At 58.9% G+C, this 24,139-nt stretch overlaps 7 protein-coding genes across 7 annotated transcripts; 3 read left to right on the forward strand and 4 right to left on the reverse strand.

The window, feature by feature from the left end:
• Window positions 1-548: 548 nt before the first annotated feature.
• EX895_000987 (uncharacterized protein) lies at window positions 549-6,254 on the reverse strand (the record flags this gene model as incomplete). Its single annotated transcript, XM_029881587.1, has 1 exon — window positions 549-6,254. The coding sequence occupies one exon, from the start codon at window positions 6,252-6,254 to the stop codon at window positions 549-551; it is 5,706 nt and encodes a 1,901-aa protein (XP_029742973.1).
• Window positions 6,255-9,998: 3,744 nt separating this feature from the next.
• Window positions 9,999-10,655, forward strand: EX895_000988 (uncharacterized protein; the record flags this gene model as incomplete). Its single annotated transcript, XM_029881588.1, has 1 exon — window positions 9,999-10,655. The coding sequence occupies one exon, from the start codon at window positions 9,999-10,001 to the stop codon at window positions 10,653-10,655; it is 657 nt and encodes a 218-aa protein (XP_029742974.1).
• A 421-nt stretch (window positions 10,656-11,076) lies between these two features.
• EX895_000989 (uncharacterized protein) lies at window positions 11,077-11,762 on the forward strand (the record flags this gene model as incomplete). The annotated part of the gene is made up of 3 exons (XM_029881589.1): window positions 11,077-11,363; window positions 11,443-11,584; window positions 11,685-11,762. The coding sequence occupies 3 exons, from the start codon at window positions 11,077-11,079 to the stop codon at window positions 11,760-11,762; spliced, it is 507 nt and encodes a 168-aa protein (XP_029742975.1).
• A 273-nt stretch (window positions 11,763-12,035) lies between these two features.
• Window positions 12,036-13,703, reverse strand: EX895_000990 (uncharacterized protein; the record flags this gene model as incomplete). The annotated part of the gene is made up of 1 exon (XM_029881590.1): window positions 12,036-13,703. The coding sequence occupies one exon, from the start codon at window positions 13,701-13,703 to the stop codon at window positions 12,036-12,038; it is 1,668 nt and encodes a 555-aa protein (XP_029742976.1).
• Window positions 13,704-14,231: 528 nt separating this feature from the next.
• Window positions 14,232-15,690, reverse strand: EX895_000991 (uncharacterized protein; the record flags this gene model as incomplete). Its single annotated transcript, XM_029881591.1, has 2 exons — window positions 14,232-15,574; window positions 15,675-15,690. 2 exons carry the CDS (start codon window positions 15,688-15,690, stop codon window positions 14,232-14,234), a joined length of 1,359 nt encoding a protein of 452 aa, XP_029742977.1.
• Window positions 15,691-16,420: 730 nt separating this feature from the next.
• Window positions 16,421-21,661, forward strand: EX895_000992 (uncharacterized protein; the record flags this gene model as incomplete). Its single annotated transcript, XM_029881592.1, has 1 exon — window positions 16,421-21,661. The coding sequence occupies one exon, from the start codon at window positions 16,421-16,423 to the stop codon at window positions 21,659-21,661; it is 5,241 nt and encodes a 1,746-aa protein (XP_029742978.1).
• Window positions 21,662-21,780: 119 nt separating this feature from the next.
• EX895_000993 (uncharacterized protein) lies at window positions 21,781-24,045 on the reverse strand (the record flags this gene model as incomplete). The annotated part of the gene is made up of 1 exon (XM_029881593.1): window positions 21,781-24,045. One exon carries the CDS (start codon window positions 24,043-24,045, stop codon window positions 21,781-21,783), a length of 2,265 nt encoding a protein of 754 aa, XP_029742979.1.
• Window positions 24,046-24,139: the final 94 nt, after the last annotated feature.

The following is a 24,139-nucleotide window of genomic DNA, read 5'->3' on the forward strand; positions in this document are numbered from 1 at the left end:
TGGGCCCCTTCCCTGTTGTCTGTTCCAACTCAGCCTCGGCTAGATGAGAAAACAACTCTGCCTCACACCTTTGCCACGAGGCTAGCCAGCTGGATCAAGACAACAAGCCTGCCTCTCTATCTAGGCGAGCCTCCGGGGTTTTGACAAACAGCAACTCGCAAAGATGGGGGTGTCTTGATGCCTTCTTCTCATTGGTCGCTGTCGCTGACCTTGCATCCAATTTGCGCTCGTGCGACGATGCCACCTGACTGGTCGTGTCGCTCACCTTGGCTCTCTTGCTGTATGATTGAAGCTGCGCGCGTCTGAGCTTGCTGCCAATTGAGGCTGTGCGTCATGCGCGCGCCTGTTCATCAACATTAGTACACACCGATCGTTGAGAGACGGACGTGCTCCTTCACTGACAATCACGCATCGAGACAACTGCGACAGCTGACACAAAGGCAGATTGTTGCGGATTAAAGCGTAACATTATTCGTGATGTGATGCAACCATGAAAAATCATGCTGAATAGCCTTGCGGCTGATGAGTGATCTGGCCCACTGCTTCTCTTAATCGAATCCAACACCGGCAAGCTCATCGACCGTCTTCTTGCGATGACTCTTGGACTTTCTCTTAGATGCTGCAGCCTTGGAAGGCGAAGGAGTCGCCTCCGTCGAGACATCCCCGTCCAAGTCGAGAGGTGTCAGGCGCTCAGAAGCCGCCTCGCTCACCCGTCCGCGTCTCGACACACCGCCGCCGCCGCGCTTCTTGACCTGCGGTTGCGGCGTCGTCTCGGCAGTGTCTGTATCCCCTTTGCTAGGCGGACGAGCCCCGAAGAAGTCGTCTTCATCGTCCTCGAGCGACCAAGCCGATCCTGTTGGCGGCGCTGGTGACTGCGCCGCAGCTGCAGCGCGGTCCTTGTTCAATCGCCGCTTGGCGTGTGAGGCACGTGCCAGATCCGCCTTCTCCTGCGCCGTCTGCGCTTCTTCGGCCTGCTTCTTGCGCAGCATCGACTCAGCCAGCTCGTCGTCGTCGAGCAGCAACGACACAATCTCCTGCGGCTTGGCCATTCCCGTCTCGCTGTACGCCTTGGTGCCCACCACAATGTCTTGCACCTCCTTCTTGTTGCGCGCCAACCGCACAATGCGCTCGTCGATTGTACCCTTGGTGATCAGGCGGTACACCGTCACCTGCTTGGTCTGGCCCAGACGATGCGCTCGGTCCATCGCTTGCGAGTCGTTGGATGGATTCCAATCGTGATCGTAAAAGATCACCGTGTCCGCTGCCGTCAGATTGATACCCAGACCACCCGCCCTCGTCGAGAGCAAAAAGATGAACAGCTCCGGCTTGGTCTGCCAGTCGGTCACCATGTCGCGTCGGTCCGAGATCTTGGACGCTCCGTCGAGTCGCAGGTACTTGTACTGCCTGTAGATCAAGTATTCCTCCATCAGATCGATCATCCTCGTCATCTGGAAGTAGATGAGCACGCGGTGTCCGTTGGCCTTGAGCTGCCTCAGCAGCACATCCAGCTTGGCCAGCTTACTCGAATCGACAATCAGCTTGTTCATCTGCGGCACTTGCATGCCGTTGTACGGCAGCTGATCGATCGACGAGTCGCGCACGATACCCTGGGGAGGCACGTCGGGCAACTCGCGCTGAAGCTCCTCGACGCGCTTGACCGATTCTCGTCCCTCGGGCGACAGTCCGAACAGCGTAGCAGAGATTTGTGGATCGCGCGTAAAACGTTCCTGTCCCTGCATGAAAGGTCCGTCGTTGCTATACAGCTTGATGGGCGGCGCCACCGCCGGCGCCACCACAGCTCGCGCTGAATCCTTGGCCAGATACGAATGGCGGCGATAGTCGGCCGCCACCTGCTCCAGAGGCATCAGCAGCGAGGGTGCACGGCCGGACGTCGTAGGTATCGGTTGCAGCACCTTGGCTATCGGACGGATCGAGGCAGCAGCAAAGTCGTCGTCGCTGGCAAAGCTCTCGATGGAACGCCAGCGGCGTTCTTCAGCCGATGCTGCCAGGATGCTCTTGATGCCTGTGCTGTGGAATGCCTGTTCGGCCTTGGTAGCCGACACGCCGATCAACGGCAAGGCCGCAAACGGCGACCTCTCGTGCTGCAGCGACTCGTGGATGTGCGGGGCACGCCAGATGTTGAACAGGTTCTGCAGGTAGCCCGTGTCGAAACCTTTGCGGCTCTCGTGGCCGGGAATGTCAAAGATGCCGCCTTCTCTCACCAGCAGCTTAGGCACTTGCAACTCGATCAGCGATGTCGTCGAATCGGGCAGGTTGAGCAGATCGCCTTCGCGTGCCAATGAACCCGAACGAGCAAAGTCGGCAAGCGCGAACGGCGCTCGGACGTCGGCTCGCTCGAACAGCTCTGGGTGGTTGCAGACCTTGCGGAACTGCATGACCAAGTTCATCAAACTCTTGAGACCGGCCTCATCGTTCGAAGTAGCGCGGTCCATCAGCTCGGCCACCGAGATGTTGGCGCGGAGACCACGGTACAGCATCTTTTGACGCGCGCTGAGGTCGCAGAAGACGTCGATCTCGATCTTGTCGCCCAGCTCGTTCTGCACGTTCTTCTTGATACGACGCAACATGAACGGCTTGAGGATCATGTGCAAACGGCGCAGCTGGTGCTCGTTGAGCGTGCCCTTCTGCTCGGCGTGGCTTTCAATGTCCTTGGAGAACCACTCGCTGAACTCGTCGTGCGAGTCGAAGAGCGAAGGCATGATGAAGTGCAGGAGCGCCCACAGCTCCTGCATCGAGTTCTGCACGGGCGTACCCGTCAGCAACAGACGATTTCGGCAGTTGAAGCCCAGCAGCGTCTTCCATCGGATACTGCTCGACGACTTGATCGCCTGCGCCTCATCCAAGATCATATACTGCCACTTGACGCGCTGAAAGTACTTTTCGTCTGAAACAACGAGCTGGTAGCTGGTGACGAGCACGTGGAACGGTGCATCGCGGTTGTACGAGATCTGTTTGCGGTTCCAGAACTTTCGCAGCACGGCGCGGTCCTTGACGTTGCCCCAGTACGGCAGCGCCTTGAGAGTGGGCACAAACTTGCTAATCTCCTGCTGCCAGTTGTGAAGCGTCGAAGCAGGCGCAATGACGAGGAAGGGACCCCAGATGTCGTGTACCTCAGCTAGGTAGGCCATGAGCGAGATGGACTGCACCGTCTTACCGAGACCCATCTCGTCGGCAAGGATTCCGTTGATACCTTGCTCGTACAGATTGGCGAGCCAGTTGAGACCTTTGAGTTGATACTCTTTGAGTTGGCAGGTGAGCATCTTAGGCTGCTTGATCTCAGTCTGACCCATAGAGGTTGGGTTGAGGAAGTTCATGTCGTCCGAGTCGAACGCCTTGCCGAGGTCCTTTTCTTCGATCTGCTTGCCTGGACCGGCGTCCAGACCGTCCCTCTCTCGGGCCGCTGCTTCGTTGCGCTTGCGCTCTTCTGCCGCTGCCACATCGAAGGCTTGTGCCTTCTCCTTGGCAAGACGCACCGCCTCCTGTGCGTTACGGGCAGCGTGTGCACGAAGGTTGCTCTCGTCTTCATCGTCAAAGTCGATCTCGTCGAGCTCGGCCAGCCTGGCTTCGGCATCGGCAACCTGGGCGTGTGGGTCGATGGGAGGCACCGTCGCATCGGACGGCTGTGCATTCGGATCGATAATCTTGCTGCTTCCAGCAGTCTCTTCGGACTCTTCAGCTTCGGCCGTCTTGAGCTTGCTGCCAATGAAGTGACTGTATAGCTCGGTCTGCGAGATGAGGAAGTTGAGCTTGCGCGCTTGACGCTTGGCCTCGCGCATCTCTTCCTCCTTCTTGGCCTTTTCGACGGCTTCCCTTTCGGCCTTCTTGCGCAGCTCGCGCTCTTCCTTCTCGTTCCTCTTCCAGAAAACGAGCACCTCGCGCATGACCTTGCGCGCACGAAGTTGGACGTCCTTGACCGTCTTGTTGTTTCGAGCAGCGCCTCGCTTGGCTTCTCGCTGGACAACGCTCGAGAGCCTGCGCCAGTACATGGTCTTGCTGGAAGCGCTCTGGAGCACGGTGCGATAGACCTTGGGCACATCGCGCCTGGCGATGGTAGTCCAGATGCGTCGGTGAGCATCCTCGAGTTGCTGTGCACGGCGTGCATCGATGGGAACTTTGCCGGCGGCATCCACGTCAAGGGCAAAGCTGACATCGTCTGGTGTGGGAGAAGCCTGACGAGAGGCGAACACGGAGTCTTCGCCGTCCAGACCACCCATATCGGCGAACATCGAATCGGCTTCCGAGCCTGGAGCAGGCGACAGACCTGCACCGCCGTCAAGACGACGCTTCTTGCTTCGAGGATCCGCCGATCCCAGCTTGCCCTTGCTGCGCTTGAGCTTGATGATGTTGGCTTTTCCATTGGCGCGTGCGGCAATGTCGGCGAGCGCAACATCGTCGCTGTCATCGTCGTCGTCGTCGCCCTGAGCCAGCTCGTCCCCGTCGCCGTCCGCGCCACGCCCGCCTTTCTTTTTTCTAAAGCCAGAAACGTGGCCGTCGCTGAGTGTGCCGAGCAACTCCAGATCGATCTCGTGATCACGCTGCTGACGTACGTGATTGTGGCGGCGTTCCAGGTCCCTCTGCGAGGCTTCCTGCTGCTCTCGGATGCGGATCTGGCGGGTCATGGCAAAATGACGGCCCTCGTAGGCACGAGCGAGACGACGTTCGACCTCGATGTGCTTGTCGTGCAGCGTCGCTGCAAAGGCATCCTCGATAAGGCGCTGGCGCTCGCTCACGTCAAAGATGTAGTCGTCGAGCTCGGTCTGCCAGAGCGGTTGGTTCTCGTCGTTCGAGAGGTCGCTCTCCCAACCGTCGGGATCGCGGTTCTTCTTTGCAGGTGGTGGAGGAGCGACGAAGCTTGCGTTGCTCTTGGATGCTGGCAAGGGATTGTTGCGAAGCTTGAGCTGCGTCTTGGCTGGAGCGGATTTTGCTGCCGAGGAAGTGATCTCGACCTTGCCGTTAGTTGGACCTGGACTGTCCACCGCAACGATCTTGGCAGCCTGCGCTGCGGGCATCTCACTGTCATCGAATGCCTCGCCCCTGGGTGCTTCGACGGGTACGGGCGTGTGCAACGGAGCAGAGACAGCATCTTCGTCCTTGACACGGACCGCAGACACGACCTCGGCTGCAGTTGGAAGTGGCTCAACCGTTCCGGCGTGTTCCGAGTGACTTGCTTGGGTCCTGCGATAGTGTGAGATCAGCTGCTGCTCCTCGTGGTCGGGTGAGAAGTCGACCCTTCGAGCACGACCTTCACGGCTGCGCGAGCGTGGTCGGTACAAGTGATCTCTAGCGGGATCGAGACCGGCGCCAGCGGCATGGCTCGCCTCGACCGAGCTTGGTGCGTAGTTGGGGTGCTCGACAGCGGCCACCGACTTGGCCGGGCTTGAATGGACCGACCCGGCGGGGCCGTTGGCCGAGCGATCGTTGAGCATGTTGAAGATGGACATGGACGGTCTGGGCGGGCTTTCAGGCTCCCGCATCGGCTCGCGGACTGGCTCGGCGTAATGGCCGGGCGCCTCGTGGTAGTCGCGGAGGGGAGGCTCTCTCGCATGCATATGTGCACTCACGACGGGTTGCGGCGATAGTGGGGGGGACTTGGGAGCGCCTCGACGATAGGAGGGCTGGATTTCCCGCGAGTAGGCATCGTACTCGTCTCGACGGGAGACAGGCTCCTCGACGTGACGGGGGGCTACAGCGGACGGACGAGGCTCGTCTCGGACGCTGTAGCCGTCGTATGGCACAGGTGCGTGTCGGCGCTTGTCGAGGTCGTGCACCGCTTCGGAGCGGTACGGATCCGGATATGCGTGGCGCGACTGGGACGCGTAGGGATCGGGCCTGACCTGGTCGTAAGCCCTTCTTTCGTCAATCTCGCGGTGGGACTCTATGTGCGCAGGCTGTCGGCGATACTCATGCTGGTATTCGAGATGCGGTTGTGGGGGTGGTGGGCGTCGGTGATGATATTCGTCTTCGTAGCGATAGGCTGGCTGCATTGGACGGCGATAGTCTGATGGTGGAAGAGGAGCAGCAGGTCCGCCGTACGACGGACCGGTCGTGTAGGCAGGGTGGACGCGATCCGGCAAGCGGCGGTCGTAGGCCTCCTCTGAGTAGGCTGTGTCGTAGGACCGGGAAGGGATGGAGCTCTTGAGCCCCTGTTCGTATCGACCGTAGCCGTCGGCTGGGTATGCGGGAGGACGCCCGCTGGCGTAGCGGTAGGCTGAGGCTCGATCGTCACCGCTCATGGTGCTCGAGGTCGAGTTACGATTGCGGCTTGGGCCTCGAAGCGATGCAGCGACGGAACGATCTCAATGTCGTGCGCGGGGATGAGGTCCTCAGAATGGCCGCGAGCTCGCCGCAAGATCCGTCTTGGCTGCGCTCGTGTGTCGCCCAGATTGTGCCTTTCGAGGCTGCAAGTGGACCTTGGCCTGCCACCGAGGATCACCTTCTTGTATCGTAGTCTTACTGCGTTGGTGACCGTGGGATGTGTTGGAAACCTGCGAACTGATGGTGATGACGGTGAGGGGTGAAGTGGTTGCAGTGGTGGTGGCAGGTGGTGAACCGCGGTGCAGCGCGCAGAAGTGTGTGAGGTTGCAATGCTGCCGTGCGTGTGGCTGCGATCCAACGTTGGTCCAGCGAGGCGAGAGGCGAGTCGTGGAATTGCGAGCGAACGAGCCTCAACTCATACGTGTGCGCAACGGCCGCTCGGATTGCCTTGCTCGTCTCGAATTGAAAAGCTGAAAAGCTGACTGACTCTCGCTGAGATTGAGATTAAGAATGAGATTGACTGCCGGCTTGACTGAGCTCAGCTGCTGAGCTCTGACCGAAAATCACACAGCATCCGCTCGACCGACCAACCAAAATATCGGTATCCGCGACGCTTTGCTTAGAATGCTGCAAGTCGAAGTGGATTATCGAGCGAGCGAGCGAGCCTTTTCGCCGCTCCAACCCTGCGACTTTGGAATACGCGAGAAGAGGCGTGGCTCGTGGCCGACGTGAACTCACTTCACCCTTCTCTTTGCAAGCGCATTACTCGCTCATCCGCCGCGGCAGCATGTATGACTTCCTTCTTCTCTGCTCGGGTCGGGGATGTCGTTAGGGTTGCGAGGCGTGGCGTTGCGCTGCGTGGGGCTGAGCTGGGTCGGTTTGGAATCCTTCCTTTAGGTTGGCCGCGCAAAGATCGGTGCGCTGGACCCACATCTTCTCTCAGTCTAATTTTTTTTCTTTTTCATCCGAAGAGCACCATCTCAACTTTGCGCTGGTGCTGTCCGTGTGTCGCCGCGTCAATCGCAGAATATTTTCTGGCAATTTTTCCTACACGCGCTAACAGAGTTGGAGGAAGCGTGGATCCGTCATGGTCGGGCTGCGACACCTCCCTCACTTGAAGACGAGGAAACTCGAAGCCGAGTCGAGGCTGGACTGGGACGAGAGTCGACCCTAAATTTCACTTTGAAATCGCTTGCCGCCCATGAGGAATGAAGGTGCTTCGCTGAGACTTGAGGGCCACATGCGGTCCTCCTTGTCTGGTTGCGCTTATATTGTCGAGCTGATGGCAGTCCAGCTGGACTCGGAGATCTTAATGACTGTCGATCCTGGGACCAGCCTTTGGCTCGTTCATGGGCCGCCCCAATCGGCCGGTACATCGGCGATCCCTCTTTCAACTCCAACTCGCTCTTACAGGCAGGCTTCTTGTTTCCCAATGCTCGAGCGGTGTAGCGTCGGGGAGCCAAGGGAGTGCTGGATCTCGACTTGCTTTTGCGATCAGCTTCTGCCTTTCTGGTCGCCGCTTTCTATCGCATTCTCTTCGACGCATGTCGGTTAGTTGGCCAGGCAAGGACGGGCACCAGTCACAACAATTAACAGATCCACGACAATTCGAGACAAGGAAAGTGTGGACCAAAAAAGGAAGCGAAAAAAAGGCCAGATCGGGACCTCGAAGGTAATAAATCAGTCGATATCTTTTTGTCGTCGAGGCATGTGAAGTCAACACTTTGAACAAAAAGGACTGAATGGGTTCATGCTCGCGTACGTCGTGAAAACGGCCCGAGGAAGGCAGGACAGCCATGAATGCATCCCTGCTGTTCCTTTCGCTACACTGCTCGGACAGCCCATGCATGGCATCACGGCCAGGCCGCTCCGCCGCTGCAGAGAGCTTCTCAACAGAAGATAGGTTGCTCCAAGGTGCACCCGTCTCGCCACACCATCTTCGTGGCGAGCCTCACGCAAGTCAGCGGGCGGCGATCCATCTGAACTCCGCCAGCCGTTTCTGCTGTTTGTTGGAACTGCACTCCGCCTCCCTCTGGCAAAGGAGTCTTGGAATTTCGTGAAAGGCTGCGAGCAGAGTGTTGCGGTACCCGCCTTGACAAAAGCGCATGACAGATCTCGACATGGAAAGGCGGCAATGTTGCCTCTTTCACGACTTCGACCTTGCGACGGGAGCGGCGGCAGACGAGGCCATCGACGAGGCAGCGCCTCCCCGCTGTCTCAGAGCGCACGTGCCTCTGCGAGCAACGACGATAGCGTCGGAGCTATCATCACACCTTGCTGAAAGAGAAAAACCCTCGGGAAGGCCACGCAAGAGTTCCAGACCTTCTATCTCTCGGGTGCGATTAAGCGGGCCAGAGCGTTCGTCATCGCCGAATTCGATAGACCTGACAATCAACCAGAGAGCACAGCCTTCAGGTACACGAGCGCTTTCGTCACCATCTATTTTAGAGCCACGCAACGCATGGCCGGCCTCATTACGTTCGCATTCCCAATGCATGTGCAGCATGGTTCGTGGGCGGCGGGGCAAGCTGGCCGAGAACCAACTGACCTGTCATTTCGACGCGAAAAGTCGCTGAACCAGGCAAGAGCTGACGCCAACATGCGTTATGTGAAGAGCCGAGGGCTGAAACGAAAAGGTGGAGGGGCAGAGTTCGGCGCACGGTCCAGAGCACAACCGGCTCTGACTGCTCTAGTGCCCCGTTGTCTTCACCCTGCGGTTCGGAAATCCCGCTTCCTCGCTCTCACGCTGCGAGGGGAAAGAGAAGGGCATGAACGCAGCGAAAACGCAGTCACAAAGCGAAATAAAGCGTGGTCTGAGTGGTGTTCTCTGCTGTCACCTGTCCACCTGACAGTTGACTGGTCTTGCTCTCGCCGTGTCCTTCTATACTCTAGCGCGACCATGCTGTCAGTCGAGCAGACCTCTTCGAGATGCGATGCGTCACAGGTCAGTGCAAGCGAGCTGGACTGACTTTTTGGCCCGTTGATAGGGCGTCACAGCGCGAAGGCGCGCCGTCAAGCCATCACAGCCTCATCCTACCCCCGCCGAAGGCCTAGCCCTTCGATCCAGCGTAGAGGTGGACATCCGAACGGCACTGCACTGCTCTGACGAAGACGGGGAGCACCATTGTGCTCTTTCACGATAGCAAGGAGGCTGCGAGGGGGGACGGCGGTGAGAAAAGTGACATGCCGAAGCTCGCTGAGGAAGAGAGAGGCGAGGCATTCTGGTGGCACGAGGCAGAACGCTTCCTTTGATGCGTCTCGACCGACAGCTCAAGTGCCAGTTTGTGCCTGTTCGCTCGGAACGGCATCCGCGTCGCATCGCTTACCCTTGCCTCGCTTGTGTGAATGAAAGAGGGGGGAGAGAGCCAGAGCCACGAGTATGGGCGCGAAACGAAACGTCACTTGAGCATTCGATGAGGCAACAGGGTGGAACTGACTTCTGCGCACGGTGCAACATGCCTGAACACGCCCGGCCGCGAGGCTCTCTACGACCCTCTGCCCGTTCACCCCCTCTCGACAGCCTGGCAACGAGCGACGAGAGGTACGGAGACACGGGCTCGAACGCTCGCTGTGGCTGAAAGTCGCTTCCCTTTCCATTCGATGGAGCGTCGCTGAAAGGTATATAACCAGTTGCCCTCTCGCTTGTCCGTTAAAGTTTTTCTTCTCACACCATCCCAACACAGGTCAGCCTCACCGTACCTCACACCCAGACATCACTCAACATGGAAGGATTCATCAACAAAGCTAAGGAGTTTGCCAACTCTGACGAAGGCAAGAACGCCATCAACCAGTTCTCTGGCGGCAACAAGAACCAGGGCTCCAACAACTCGTCCTCGGGTTACGGAGGTAACAGCAACGACGACAGCTACGGCAACAACAACTCTTCCTCCGGCTTCGGCGGTAGCAACAACAACGACAACGACAGTTACGGAAGCAACAACTCTTCGTCGGGCTTGGGCGGCAACAACAACAACAATAACAACAACAGTGACAGCTACGGCTCGAACAACTCGTCGTCCGGATACGGAGGCAACAGCAACAACAACGACAGCTATGGCTCCTCCAACAACAATGACTCCTCGTCGTTCGGCGGCTCCGGCGGTCGCGGTGGCAACTCCGGAGGCTACGGCAACGACAACTCTGACAGCTTCGGCTCGTCGGGTGGCCGCGGTGGCAACTCCGGTGGCTACGGCAACGACAACTCGGACAGCTTTGGCTCATCGGGTGGCCGCGGTGGCAACTCCGGTGGCTACGGCAACGACAACTCGGACAGCTATGGCAGCAGCGGTGGCCGTGGCGGCAACAGCGGCGGCAACAGCGGTGACTACGGCAGCAACACTAGCTATGGATCGGGCAACAACAACAGTGACGACTACTAAGGACCTTGTTCTTACATCGACCAGGTATCTCTAGCTTCGTTCGCGCTGCGTTGTGTACATGCTAAATTGCGATGTATTCGTCATGAAGAGATCTTTTGGACCGTATACAATTGTGTCTGTGCGCCTAAACTTCCATGCAGTGCGATGAACAGTATTGTTATATTTTGGCCTGGTCTCGCTGTTTGATAGGTGGGATCTCGACGTTGTTGAGTATGAGATGGTGTCCAGAAAGTGAATGGTCCATTCCACACTTTGACTGTTCCAAGGAAGCGTCTTCGGAAACTCCGATATGGGGCATGCCCTTCTCCATCCAAAAGGCCATGACTTCCTCTGCTCGCCACTTTCCTTCCTACCACCACCACCCATATCTTCGCTGTCATGTCCCCCAACCATTGCCTGCCTCTCTGCACCACTGCTTATCATGCGTAGGTCGGCCTCGCCATCCAAAGCTGTTCGGAGCGCGACGCCTGTTCGCCCTACTGTCAGCGGCGACTCTTCTTCTGTGCTTAGGACGCCCTTCAAACCGCTGAGTGGGCTCGAGGGACGACGCCAGGCATCTGTGCCGTCGCCGCAGGGCCATGGAGCGTCGGGTGGCACGGCTGCGTCGTCTGCGGATCCAACAGCGGCCGCGATAGCTCGACGCGAATTGCGCGCACGAACCCTGGCCGACCTGCAGCAAGAAGTGGCCGACATGGAGCTTATTCTCAAGTGAGTCGCTCACCGCACTTTCCACCACTCGAGCATCGGCAATTCGACTGACATTCAATGTAACTGTGGGTTTGGGTAGCCAAAGACTGAAAACGCACAACGCAGCCCGTGCAAAAGCAAAGCTACCCGCTCAGGAGGCTGAACACATTGTCGCCGAGTACATCTCGCTCCTCACCGAGTACAACAAAGTCAAAGACAGCGCCCAGGTCGTCTTTGATAAGGTGAGAAACCACACCAATCTCCCTTTCCCATATGGGCACATCGGTGAGAGGAAAGTGTTGCTGACCCAAATCGAGTGCATCTTGCCGGTGGTGGTGACAGATAGCAGACATCCAACAGCTGCCGGCAAAAGACATCCATGCTCGTTACGGCGTTGGCGAGACAAATTCTCACGGATGATGGACGCTTTCTAACGGGTACTCTGAGCTCCCCGTTCGGTTTTGGTTGTGCCGGAAGCAACGAAGCTGGAGCACTTTCGATTTGGTGTGATACTTCTCGCATCGACTCTTAGCATTCCGCAGTCCGCATCCGCATTGACATTCGCATCCTCACTCGTAGCCACACTCGCATTCAAGTCTCTGAATTCAACCACGTTTATCACATACACTAGTCAAAAGCACGAACAGCATCGACGCAGTGAAACCGATTCCTTACGCACACGTCAACGTCTACTTAAACAACAGCCGAACCAGCCCTCGCCTCGACACCCGCCGCCACAGCCGCAGGGAGCGGCGGCGGCCTCGCGCCATACGAAGGGAAGTTCCTCCTACTCAACAGCAGCCCCTTCAAGCTGCGAATCTCGGCTTTGACCTGGCCCAGGTCTCCGGACTTAGGACTCTCTGCGCCAGACCCGGCGCCCGCTGCTGCCGGGCCGAACCGGAACGCCGCTCCTCCCGGAGCGCCCGCTGCGGCCGAGGCACTCGCTGCAAACGCATGCGCCGAGATGTCGGCATTCAGACTGACGAGCGTCGATCTGAGGTCGGCCAGGCTCGCCGAGCCGGAGCCAGAGGCGGCGTTGGTAGTGGTGTGGGGCGAAGAGGACGACTGGGTGTGCTTGTGCTTCTTCTGGTAGGCACCGTAGGGGTCGAACTCGAGGCCGTCGTCGTCGTCGTCCTGGTCCGATGTGTTGGCGTCGGAGGCCGAGTCGTCCTCCCACTCGTCGGACCCAGAGCCGGCGTCGACGACGCTAGCGACCCTCGCGCCTCGCGGTGATGTAGTGGAAGGAGTGGCTGGCGTGGTGGGACGGCCGGAGAGGTCGGTTTTGAGTGCCGATGCGAGACGCGCCATGCTTTCGCGGATCGGCGTCATCAGATCGATCGGCTCGAGCTTGGGCACGACCTGCTCAGCCTCGGCGCCCTCAGAAACGGTAGATGCATCCGTCTCGGACCCCTCAGCCTCGGAAAGCAGGGGCGTCTTTGCATCCACCACCACATCCGTTCCGGGCATGACCACCTTCTCGCTTCCCGCCATGCCGCTTCCGTGTTGCGTCGACTTGACGCCCTCCTTGTCGCTGTCCTTTGCAGCATCGACTTCGTCGTGGAAATGCACCTTCTTGAGCACGCCTTTGAGCGGGGGCGACGCTACACCACCTGCTGATGTCGCCGCCGCCGCGCTGTCGTCGAGGCCAACCAGCCGAGCGTGCTGGACGGGTACATACGTAGCCAGGCTGGCGACATTGCTTCTGAGCCGGTCGAACAGCACAATATGGTGCTTGAGCACGATGCTGCGTGCATCGAACATTGCGGTGAACTTGGGCAGAACGTAAGCTCGATACGCTGTGACGAGAATGGCGGTCAGACCGCCGCTGAGCATCATCATGTAGCTGAGCGTGCGGAAGAACTGCAGCAACACCTGGTAGCGAGTCAGTGGCGAGGCGGGAGTACCCTGGTGCGCTGAGTGAGTGGACTGTGTGGTAGTGGCGGGATGAGAGGCGGGCGGATCGTAGTACAATGCCAGCGGTGAGTTCGGATACGATTTTGGCGGTGGCGCCAAAGCATCCGCGTTGATGGGGTCGTCGAACTGCCGCGCGGCCAGCTCGAAGGGGTCGAGGTCTCCAGATGCGGGCTGGGAGCGATGTGCGGACAGACCCTCGACGGGCGACTTTGCATCTTGAAACACGCGAGTGATCTCGTCCTCCGTCAAGCCTTTCGACCGCAGAAACTCGCGCTTGTCGTCGTCGGAAGCGGATTCGGAAATGTTGGCGGAAGTCAGAAAGCGTGTCGCCTGCGCCAAAATTTGTGACCGATCGTCGAGTTGCTGTGGTGTTGTTGGAGAAGACGAGCTGGATGGGGATGAGGAGGTGGATGCCTCACCGGCGTTGTTGCTATCGTCGTCCGCCATGATGGATGGACACTGGGCCGATTCGAGACTGGGTGTGGCTGATGATAGTGTCGGCTGCAGATATTTGATGTGTGTACAAGTGAGTAGAGACGTACGTTCTAGGCAGGATGCGTGGGCTGTGGGAGAGAAGCAGATCAGGCTCGATGGTGCCCAGCGACCAAGGTCCACCCCACACTCGCCATTCAGGTGCAAGTCGCTGAGCGGCTGTGGTTGAAAGGCCGAAAACCGGTCTGCCGGCTCTGTCTCTCCAATTTTTCTCGGACGAAAAAAATGCACCTCCTCCACACCACTCGATGACACTCTCAAGCAACCATCTGCGGCTGGCTGGGCTCGTTGACTCGCCTTGGTAGGTCGAGTGAACGCGATTTGTTGACAAGTATTATAGGGTAAAGACAGCACACAGGAGCGGAGAAAAGTAGAATCAAAGGCAAAGCGGGCTCTGGGCATAACATCTTGGGGGGGCAAGGGCGACAAAGGGCGAAGCTGGAACTTTGTGAACCAAAGAACGTGTGTGTGAAGATAAACTGTTCAAGCCTGCACTTGAGCACCCTCCGAGTCGTCACGCTTCTTGAGCACGAGCTTCTGGCCATTGGTCATGCGCCTCCAGACATCGTGGACATCCTCGACGACAGTCTCAAAGTGCGAAGTGGCGTCGTACGAGCGCGTGATAAAGATGTTGTCCTCCTTGCCGCCCTCGATGGGCTCCTCGAGCGGGCTGATGGAAACAAACTTGTCGAGAATGGGACCGAGCAAGTCGAGACCGGGACGCAGCTCAAGTTCAGGCTTGTCCGTCTCGACAATGGTCGAGACCTGGGCGACGTAAAAGTCGCGTGCGGCGATGTTTTGTGCGCTCGAGACGCTCGAAATGTAAATGTCGTGTTTGCGGCCCACCTGGTTCTGGGGGATGATGAGCTGCACCGAGTCCGAGTTGTCCGTGTTGGGGACGGGGTGCTTGAGGATGCAGATGGCACGTACCACCTTGCCCGTCTCGCGCACCTTGTCCTTGCCAGCGACACCGGAGCGGAAGTAGCTTGGGTCGCCAATCAGCATATCGGCCTTGACCGTCTCTTCGCCGCTGCGGACACCGACAAACTTGCCTGTATCGGAGTCCACAACGATCTCGTCGACGGGCTTATCGAGCATGTAGGTGCCGCCGTAGATGGCCGAGAGACGCGCAAACGCCTGGGGCAGCTCACCGAGACCGTAGAGCGGGTAGATGTAGGGCGACTTGCCGTAGCGAGCCATGGACGAGGTGTAGAGGATGATGCGTTCGTACGTCTCGCGGGCGGGGCGCTGGAGGTATGAGTCGTCGAGGTGGAGCGCCATCGAGTGGCCGATAAAGTCCTTGGTGCCCGGCTCGAGGCCAAAGTAGTCAAAGATCTTGACCATGCTGTCCGAGTCGAGGTCGAGGCCCTGGTGGGTGGCGGGGTCCGAGTCGCGCCAGTTCTGGATGAACTCGAAGAACTTCTTGGCCCTGCGCTTCTCGAACAAGCCCATGAGCGAAGAACGAACAGCCTCCATCTCGGTGGCGGGCACCTTGGCAATCCTGCCGTCGCGGTAGACGTACGAGGCGGCGATCTGCTTGAACTCGAGGTAGCGGGTGACGTCGGTGTGGACGAGCATCTGGGTGAGCTCTCCGTTGGCCATGATAAGCTTGGGGATCAGGTCGACGGCCCAGTCACGGTCGCGGCCCCAGTCCTTGGGAGGCTCTGCGCCCGGGCGGAACTTTTCGTAGAGCTGCGTAAGGTTGAGCGAGGCCATCTCACCACCGTAGACCTGACCTCGGTCAATGTGAAGGACCTTTTTGCCGTCGACGGACAAGAGTGCAGAAAGCACACATTCGGTCACACCGGTGCCGAGGATGACGGCGTCTGTGCAGGTAGAAAGAGGTAAGCGACGTTGGATGCGATCGGGGTTAGTATGCTTGTCGGCTTGGTACGACAGGCTGAAGGATCGACACGAATGACTCACCGTACTTCTCATCCATGATGTTGACGTGTTATAGGGGAGGAAAGATGTATGGTAGTTATTTGGAAGATGAGATGGTATCGATGAGAGAAGCGAAAGAAGTGCTATCAGGCTGGCCAGCGTGTGTTTGTGCAGTGTTGAGCGCTCAAGGGGCGTTGGCTGCGGGTGCGTGTGTGTGCGCATTTTGGTGTTGCTCTCTGTGCTTTCTGCTCCACCTCGTCACACTCTGAGGAAAGCACGGAGACGGAAATTGCTGACGTTCGAGGAAAACTAAAAGAATGTGTTAGATCCTTACTTACGATCCTTACGTACTTGCACAATAATTTCGAAAATATTCGTGTTGGTCTCTCGCTGCGCACAGACGGAAATGCACGATTTCCCCACTTCCTTCGGTCTACAGTCACAGTGTGTGACAGGATCAGATGTGCAGCCTGACGTGGCTAAGTTGAGGCAAGTCAAGTCAAGCGAGAGGCCTGTGACGCTCTTCGACAAGCTCGGCAAAGGGTCCAAGAATTCTCCTTGACGTTGACGCCCACCTGAGCTCCTTCAGTTAGTTTCTCGCCTCCAGCTCATTACTTGTTACGACCTCTTCGCTCTCGATTTCTCCCATCACCATCAACATTAGCATTGTTCAGCGAGTCATCATCGGAATGGTCGGGTAAGAGGCAGCTGGCACATCCCACGACACTTTCTCGAGACGCTTTTGGAGCGACTGAGATAGCCGCTGTATCAGCGTCGCTACGGTCAGCATGTTGCGAGAGGCATTTTACTACCTCCTCGGAGGTGTCACCTTCCTCCCTCTCTGCATTGTCGCAGTAGTGCTGCATTTCTACTTCAATGTGCCCTCCGAGAATCAAATAGGGCCGCCCGCAATAGACACCGATGTTGAGCTCACCCACGAAAAGAAGCTCGCCGCGCTCGATCTTGCCGCGCGCAACGCTGCCCTCCACGCCGAAATGGAAAACGCCAAAGGCAAGGATCACCCGCAAGGCGACGCTACCGTTCCTCCCACAGCCAAACGTCTCGGACCGGGCCCAGCTGCTTCTTCCACACCCAAGCCCTTTTCTTCCGGTTGGCTCACGGTGCGCCCTACTTTCGAGACCGACAAAGATGCCACCGCCCCCGCTGGTGCTGCCAACGCTCCAGCCGCAATCCCAGCCTCGTTGGTCGACAGCGAGTCGGACGCAAGTCGTGCTCAGTCAGAAGATGAAGGCGCAGCAGCGGAAGCTACGGATGCTGCAACCACATCCTCGTCCGCTGCAGCGTCCAATTCCAACGTGACCAATGCAGGATCCGGATACGTGTCGCAGATGTACAGGGGCATTCTCGACTATCGTCTAGGCAGGGCCGCCAACAAAAAGCCCACCGGCGAGGCTTCTAACACTCGCTCGACGACTTCCGCTGCCTCAGCTGCAACTCCCATAGGCACCGCCGGCAAAGAGAGTTTCTACTGTATTCTCAAATCGCCCATTCTCTACCTCTACTCTTCTGACGATGTCGCAAGTCCTAACACCGAATGCCACGCTGCCATCGACCTTCGCGGAAAGCGCGTCAGTATCTTTGTCGCTGGTTTCGGTGACACGCTTGGCGAACTCGACGCAGAGAACCCGTCTGCTAGCACCGACGACGAGCAGCTGGGAGACGCAGCAGCTGATCAGCCAGGCTTTGACCCCAAGCAAGCCTGGGAGAAAGCAAAGCGCGCCATCGTTCGCGATGGAGAGCTCTTCATGAAGAGGAATGCCATCCGCATCGTCGGTTCCGCTCTCGGTCGCAACGCGTCATCCACTCGCATATCCAAGTTCAGCAGAAGAAGGCCGCAATGGTTCGTCTTTTGCAAAAACAACTATATCATGGAGGACTGGTACCACGCACTGCTCCAGGCTTCCCTTCTGCCCGACCCCAGCCTCTCCACCAAACTATCTGACGATGGGCCCATCGATTCCGTGGCCCGCCTCTTTGGCAAGCTCGACGATCCCATCGGCCCCACCTTCTCTCAAGAGGACATGGCATCACTGCTCGTCTCCCTCGACAATCTTCCAGATCCCCTTCCATTGCGGTGGCTCAATGCCCTCGTAGGTCGAATCTTCTTCTCGGTTTATCGCACCGCATGGCTCGAAAACTACATCACCTCCAAGATGATGAAAAAGATGAACCGCGTCAAGACTCCCGGTTACCTCGGCGACATCAAGGTCGTCGAAGTCGACGTCGGCCGCCGTGCTCCTGGCTTCAGCAGGCCCATGCTCAAGGCCCTCACCAGCGAAGGAGAAGCGAGCATGGAGGTTGCTGTTCACTACGTCGGCGAGGTCCGCATCACCATCGCGACCACGCTCACACTCTCTTTGGGCTCCCGCTTCAAGCAATACAATATTCCCATCGTGCTCGCCGTCGTGCTCAGATCCCTCGAAGGCAATCTGCTCCTCCACATCAAGCGTCCGCCCAGTAATCGTCTCTGGTTCGGATTCACCACCATGCCCAAGATGGACATCGAGATCGAGCCCGTCGTCAGCGAGAGGAAAGTGCAATGGGGCATGGTAACCCGGCTCATCGAAAGCAGACTCAGAGAGCTGCTGAGCGAGTCCATCGTCGTTCCCAACATGGATGACATCTCGTTCTTCGACACACGCTCGTTGCCCTTGCGCGGCGGCATATTTGCAGATGCTGCCAAGAATGTCGATGCGCTGCGAGCTGAGGGTCACGATTCATCGGCCGCAGCAACTGCAGCGGCGCCTGCTACAGCTTCGACGCAGTCGGAGCGCGACGCAAAAAGCGTGGTGGGCGCCATCAAGACGTCAGATCTGCTTGCGGCCAACAAGGTTGGGACTGCAAGTGCACCTGTCTCTGGAACAGCTACGCCGTCGCTACCCAATCGTGCAAGTGCGCCGGCCTTGCACGATGCGCTTACAAATGAGGACGGCCAAGCAAGTTCGGTCGATGCCGGCGCTCCATCCAAAGAAGCTCTGCGAAATCGCAAGGGTGGACTGGAACCTTCGGCAAGGCTGACAGAGAGGCTGCTGGCAGAGCCGTCGCTGCAATCCGCTCGCACTTCTTCGCCTGCCGCCGCAGGTCTGAGCGATCTCTTGAATCGTGACCTGGCTGCCGGCGGTGGAAGCATGAGCGGTTCGCCGCCCCGCCAAGACGCACAGGGCAACAAGCGCAGGACTTGGTTTGGCACTGGGCCCAAATCCTCTGTGTCCAGTCTCGGCTCTTCGTCCGGCCTCTCGACACTGGGGTTAGGAGCAGCTACATTGGGCAGCAGATCGAGCCGCGAACAAAGCAGCTTGGCGCTTGGCAATGCCAGTATTGAACGCCCCTCCCAGCGCTCTCATTCAGCCAGCATCTCTGGCAAGAGCGATTCGGCCCTCGCTGTGCCCGGGGATGCTGCCACCCGCACGGTTTCTGATTCTTCCGCCCGCCCCGCTTCTATCCGCTCACCCCCAAATCCGTCGACAGCGTTGGATCGGGGGAGCCCTGAGACCTTGCGCGACGCAAAGCAAGATAGCTCAGCGGATAATCTGGATTCTGCCGCTGCGAATCCCTCATTCATCGTGTCGAGCGCTTCTGAGCCGGTGGTGTCGCTCGAAAGCGATGAGACATCCGCCGCGTCAACTCATGATGCTGCGGCAAGACTGGGGCCACCGTCACTGCGTACCGGTGACGACGAGCTGGATCTGATCGACAGCCCGTCCAGCCTCACTCACAGTACGAGATCCTCTATTCGCAGTTCCAGGTCCGAAGCCGTCCATTCAGATGCGAGATCGAACCTTCACGACGCCTCTCCAGCCGCAAGGTCAATAGAGACGCTCAACAGCGCCTTTTCTGCGAACATTTCTCGTCAGAAATCGACAGGCACCGATGAGGAAAGCGTGGGAACTGCCAGTGTGCCAAACCGCTCGATGCAGAATGTCATGCCTCCTCCTCCGCCACCGCGCAAGCCGACGAGTACAGCACGAGAAGATCGGTCTGTACCGCGTCAGGATGCTGCCTCTGCCCTCTCGAGCCTGCAGCGCAGTCGATACGGTCTCAACGACGGTGATCGAGCAGCCAACGAGTCTCAAGGCGCACTCGCCGGCTCTACCTCAGCAATGCTCTTGACTTCATGGAACAAAGCCAAGGCGAGCATGGCGGACAAGGAATCCAGACAGGCGGCTGCACGTGATGCGAAGGACGCCATCCGAAGAGGCTGGACCAACTGGAACTCGAAACGTGCCGAGGCTCGACGTAGTGGTCAAACAGAAGAGGGCAATGACGAGCGGTTGGACCAAGCTGGCATCACTCGGTCGCAGTCAAGCCGTTTGTCGCTTGTGCCTGGCAAGTCAGCGTGGCTTGCCAGCAGTCCGCCCGATCCTACGAGTTTTGGCCTGGGGTTCGACAGGGCCAGTCCCGAGGACACGCGCAGTGTGGCAAGTGGCGACAAGCAGAATTCACCGGGCTTGTATGCCGGCATGCGATCGAATCTGACGGATACGGACGATGACAATGCCAGTGTGCACTCCAACTCGAGCAATCGACAGCCTTACCGAGAGCTCAGGGCTTCCAAGAAAGTGCATGGGTTTGACAGCAGCTCTGCTGCCGCTTCGAGGGCAACTATCTCAACTGTACCCTCTGCAAAGTCGTCTGGCGATGCTTCTAGCCGACTTGGCTCGTGGGATGCGGATGTGCCTTCGTTGACGCCTCCCGCGCCCGCCTTCCGCAACGACAGTGACGAGGACAAGGAAGAAGAGCCGAAGAGTAATTCGTTGGAGAGGACGGTCAGCAGAGAGAGATCCGCGGGATTGAACCCGCCTGCGTTGCCACGCCGAAAGACGACCAGCAGCAGCATCTCTTCGACAGGGCAGAGCGGCAGCGGTGGTGTATCCTTTGTTCCACCCGCTCCCGCTGCTACGACTAGTCTCGCGTCTGCGTCCGGCCTGTCGGATAGCGACGTGACAGCCCCGGTCAAGCCGGAAGCTGCCCTTGCATCCGAGTCTTCTCTTCTGACCGATAACTCTGCTATTCACCCTGGTAACCTCTCATCGAAGCCGCTGACGCACGAGCGTCCTCAGCTCAGCGCCGCAGGCAAGGTTTCCGAAAGTATAGAGTCCCGCACACCGAAGCAAGGCGCTCCAGAGCAGCACGTTACCCCGACAGCCGAGACAGCCCACGAGGCGAAGGCTGACTTACCAGAGATGCCACCAGTGTCGACGCAGCCAGCCGGGTCGATCAAAGGGCAGGATGCAGACAACCAGGCTCAGAGTGTTGCTCCAGTAGAAGCCGCATCACCGGAGAAAACTGGAGCGAAAGCTGAGCAGTCGTACGCTGCTGCTGTGCCTGCGGAAATATCGTCGCCAAGCATCGGTTCCGGCATCAAGAAGCAGCCAGGCCGAGCCACAATGATGGCTGTGCCGGGCATCCCATCCATGCAGAAAGCCGGTCCGCAGAGCTTCAGTGCACCACCTCCGCCTGAGCCGGTCCCTGCAAAGAGCGACGCCGAGACTTCGCCGAGTGCATTTAGGGCGAGCTCGCTGTTCAAGATACCGGCTTTCGGTAGTCCTGTCTTGATGAACAGCGGTGGTGTTGCGAAGAGCAGTGCCGTCAACAACGCCAATGACTCTAGCAAGTCGCCGGAGGCTGCCGCGTCGACATCGATCATCGACGAGTCGTCGCCGGCGCGGCAATCTAATGCGAAGGATACTGCAACATCCGGAATAGAGAAGACGGTGGGTGGAAATGCAGCAGAGGTGCCTGCTAGCGTGCTCGGGTTGACGCAAATGAACGGGAATGGCAGCAACCTTCATGACCCGCCTCACAAGCCGCCTGGACAATCGCAGGTGGCTGATCAAGTTGGAGACGACGGCGAAGCCACGTTTGCTGATGTGGCCAAGGCTGAGGGCCCGGCAGCGGAGCCTGGTTTCGAGCACGCTCAGGTAGACACAGGCGACACGGTTCGGATCGGTGACAAGGAGGTCAAGGTTCCTGCGACACGGGAAGAGGAGTCGTCTACGAGCAGCTGAGTTAGAATATGAATGCCGTGGCGCAACATGATCTTTTGGCGAAACGAGGCTGGTTTTTCAAACCACCTCGTCTGCGTGCGTGAAGAGTGCGACTGTGATAGTGATTGCGAAAAGCGGGATCAAGGATCCAAACGACCGATATCAAACTCAACGGCCATGTCGCCAACGTTGTCCCCCGCGCTGGTTCCGCCGTCACTCTCGTCGCCGGGCACGTCCAAGCGGGGGCCCATCCAGCGCCAAACGGTGAAACTGTGGTTCAAGCCCTTCTGCTCCTGCAGGGCATACACGCCTCCGTCGTCTCCTGCGTCGCACTTTGTGGGTGTGGGCAGCTGGGCGCCGCAGCAGCCGCCGCGGCCGGGCGAGGGGAGTAGGAAGTACACCTCGGACACGCGCGAGTGGAGCAGCGCCATGGTGCAGTACACGCACGGCTCGTAGAGGGTGAACAGCGAGAGCGAGGTGAGCAGGTAGTCGCTGCCGTTGGACGTGGCTGCGGGTGCGAGTGCAGGTGCGGGGGGCTCTGCTTTTGCTGCTTCGGATGACGCGCCTGGGCGGGTGGATGCAGTTGCAGTTGCAGTTGCAGTTGCAGTTGCAGTTGCAGTTGCAGTTGCAGTTGCAGTGGCGGGCGCCACTCGGTCCAGTGTCCTGAGCACCGACACGCGCGCCACCGCTTCGATCGGCGCGTGCTTGAGCGGGTTCCGCCGCAGGATGCGCTGGTCCACCGCGTCGACTTCGATCGTGCCCCCCATCGTCGAGTTCGGCGAAACGTACGCAGCTTGGGCGGAGTCGCCGTTGAAAGCGGACCACTGGGCTTCCGTCATCCCAAGTGTGGAGAGTGTGCGTGCTTTTTGTGCGTTGTAGTGCTCTTGTACCGCTGTTGGGAAAGTAGGGCCGAAGGAGGGGGGCAGAGGGGGGATGCGTCCGACGAGGGGCGCGTGGAGGCCGGTTAGCTGGGACCAATCGCACAGCTCGCGGTCGGACCACGAAGAGGAGCCGCTGGTAGAGGCAACAAATCGGCGAGCGCTGTCAAAGGGGTGCGTGACGTGAACGGCCGAGGCTATTGCCTTCAGCCTCCTCTCTTCGCTGTTACTGCCCTGCTGCTGCTGCTGCTGCTGCTGCTGCTGCTGCAGGGAGACAGCGTACCGCGCAAGTGCCACAACCCGCTTGAACCGGTTCACCGCCCACCGCAGTCTCGCTCGATCCTGCGTCCACGTCTGCTCGTCCCTCTTCCTGTCCACCAATAGCACCGGCCCGGCCCCGCCGCCAGCACCACCGGGCTGAAGCTCCTTCGGATTGGTGCGCACGATACACGGCCACACTGCCTGCCACTCCGGCAGCCTCTCCTTGGTCGGCGCGGCAATGACGGGTACCTGCCCCACGTATGGCTGCGGGTGATCTCCAAAGATGCCCCCCGCCGTCTCGGTGAGCCAGGCGACGAGCCGCGTGCGGTCCGGAAATGCGCTGTGCAGACAAATCAAGAACTGCGTGCGCGCAGCAGTGGTGCGGAAGGATCGCAGGTGTCGGGTCGAGTGCAGGCCGTCGTCGCGATTCTGCAGCACGCCAGATTGCTTTTGTAGGAACTTGACGGCGAGCGACGCGGAGGTAGGCGGGATGTCGATCATCCATGCGTCCCGGGTGGCGAGAGGGAGGGTGACGGGATCGATGGCGGCAGTGAGGCGGTACAGCGGTGGCAAGGAGCGGTTACTGGGTCCTGGGGTTTGGTGGATCTCGATTCCGTTCGGTACCCCTCCTTGCTTCTGCGACGCTGGCTCATCGTCGTCATCATCATCGTCGTCGTCGCCAGATAGCCCGATCCTGCCGAACTGAAGAGCCTCCTCCTCCGGATCCTGCCGTTTGCGGGACTCTTCCTCCTCGACCCTCTTCTGCTCTTCCGTCAGCTCCGGCTCCCACCACATCCTCCCGGTTCCATACGAGATGGTCAGCTCCTCGCCCACACGCACCTCGCGCACTGTCGTGTACCTGATCGAATGCGTCGCATGATCCAGCGTCCACTTGACGTTCGGACTACTGGCATCGTGGTTGAACAACGACCCCAGCCCCAGTGCGAGCGCCATGATCGCCGAACCACCGCTGCTGCTCGAGGTGCGTTTCCACACAAATGTGTATCCGTCCAGCTGGGTCTTGCTTCCATAGCGCGAGTACTCTTCAGGCGGGAACAACAGGACCGGGCTGATTTCGATGAGTGTGTTGGCAGCGAGGGGGGCGGTGGCGTATACTCCGCGGCCTCGGTTGGAGGACGAGGAGGGGTCCTGTTGGATCACGAGTCCGAAGCGGTTGAGGTGTGGTGTCGCGGGTGGGTAGCGGAGCAGCGATTGGATGAGCGCGATTTGATCACCCGCTAGTGTGGGGATGTGCGTCTCGACCATTGTTGGCGGTGTCCCGTTGCGATGCGCAACGCTGACCGTGATCGCGTTCCAGACGATACCGGATGGTCAATCGAAGAGTCGTTGGTGAGGAAGG

The sequence above is a fragment of the Sporisorium graminicola genome, chromosome SGRAM_1, assembly GCF_005498985.1.
Source record: "Sporisorium graminicola strain CBS 10092 chromosome SGRAM_1, whole genome shotgun sequence".
In the NCBI taxonomy this organism is placed as follows: domain Eukaryota; kingdom Fungi; phylum Basidiomycota; class Ustilaginomycetes; order Ustilaginales; family Ustilaginaceae; genus Sporisorium; species Sporisorium graminicola.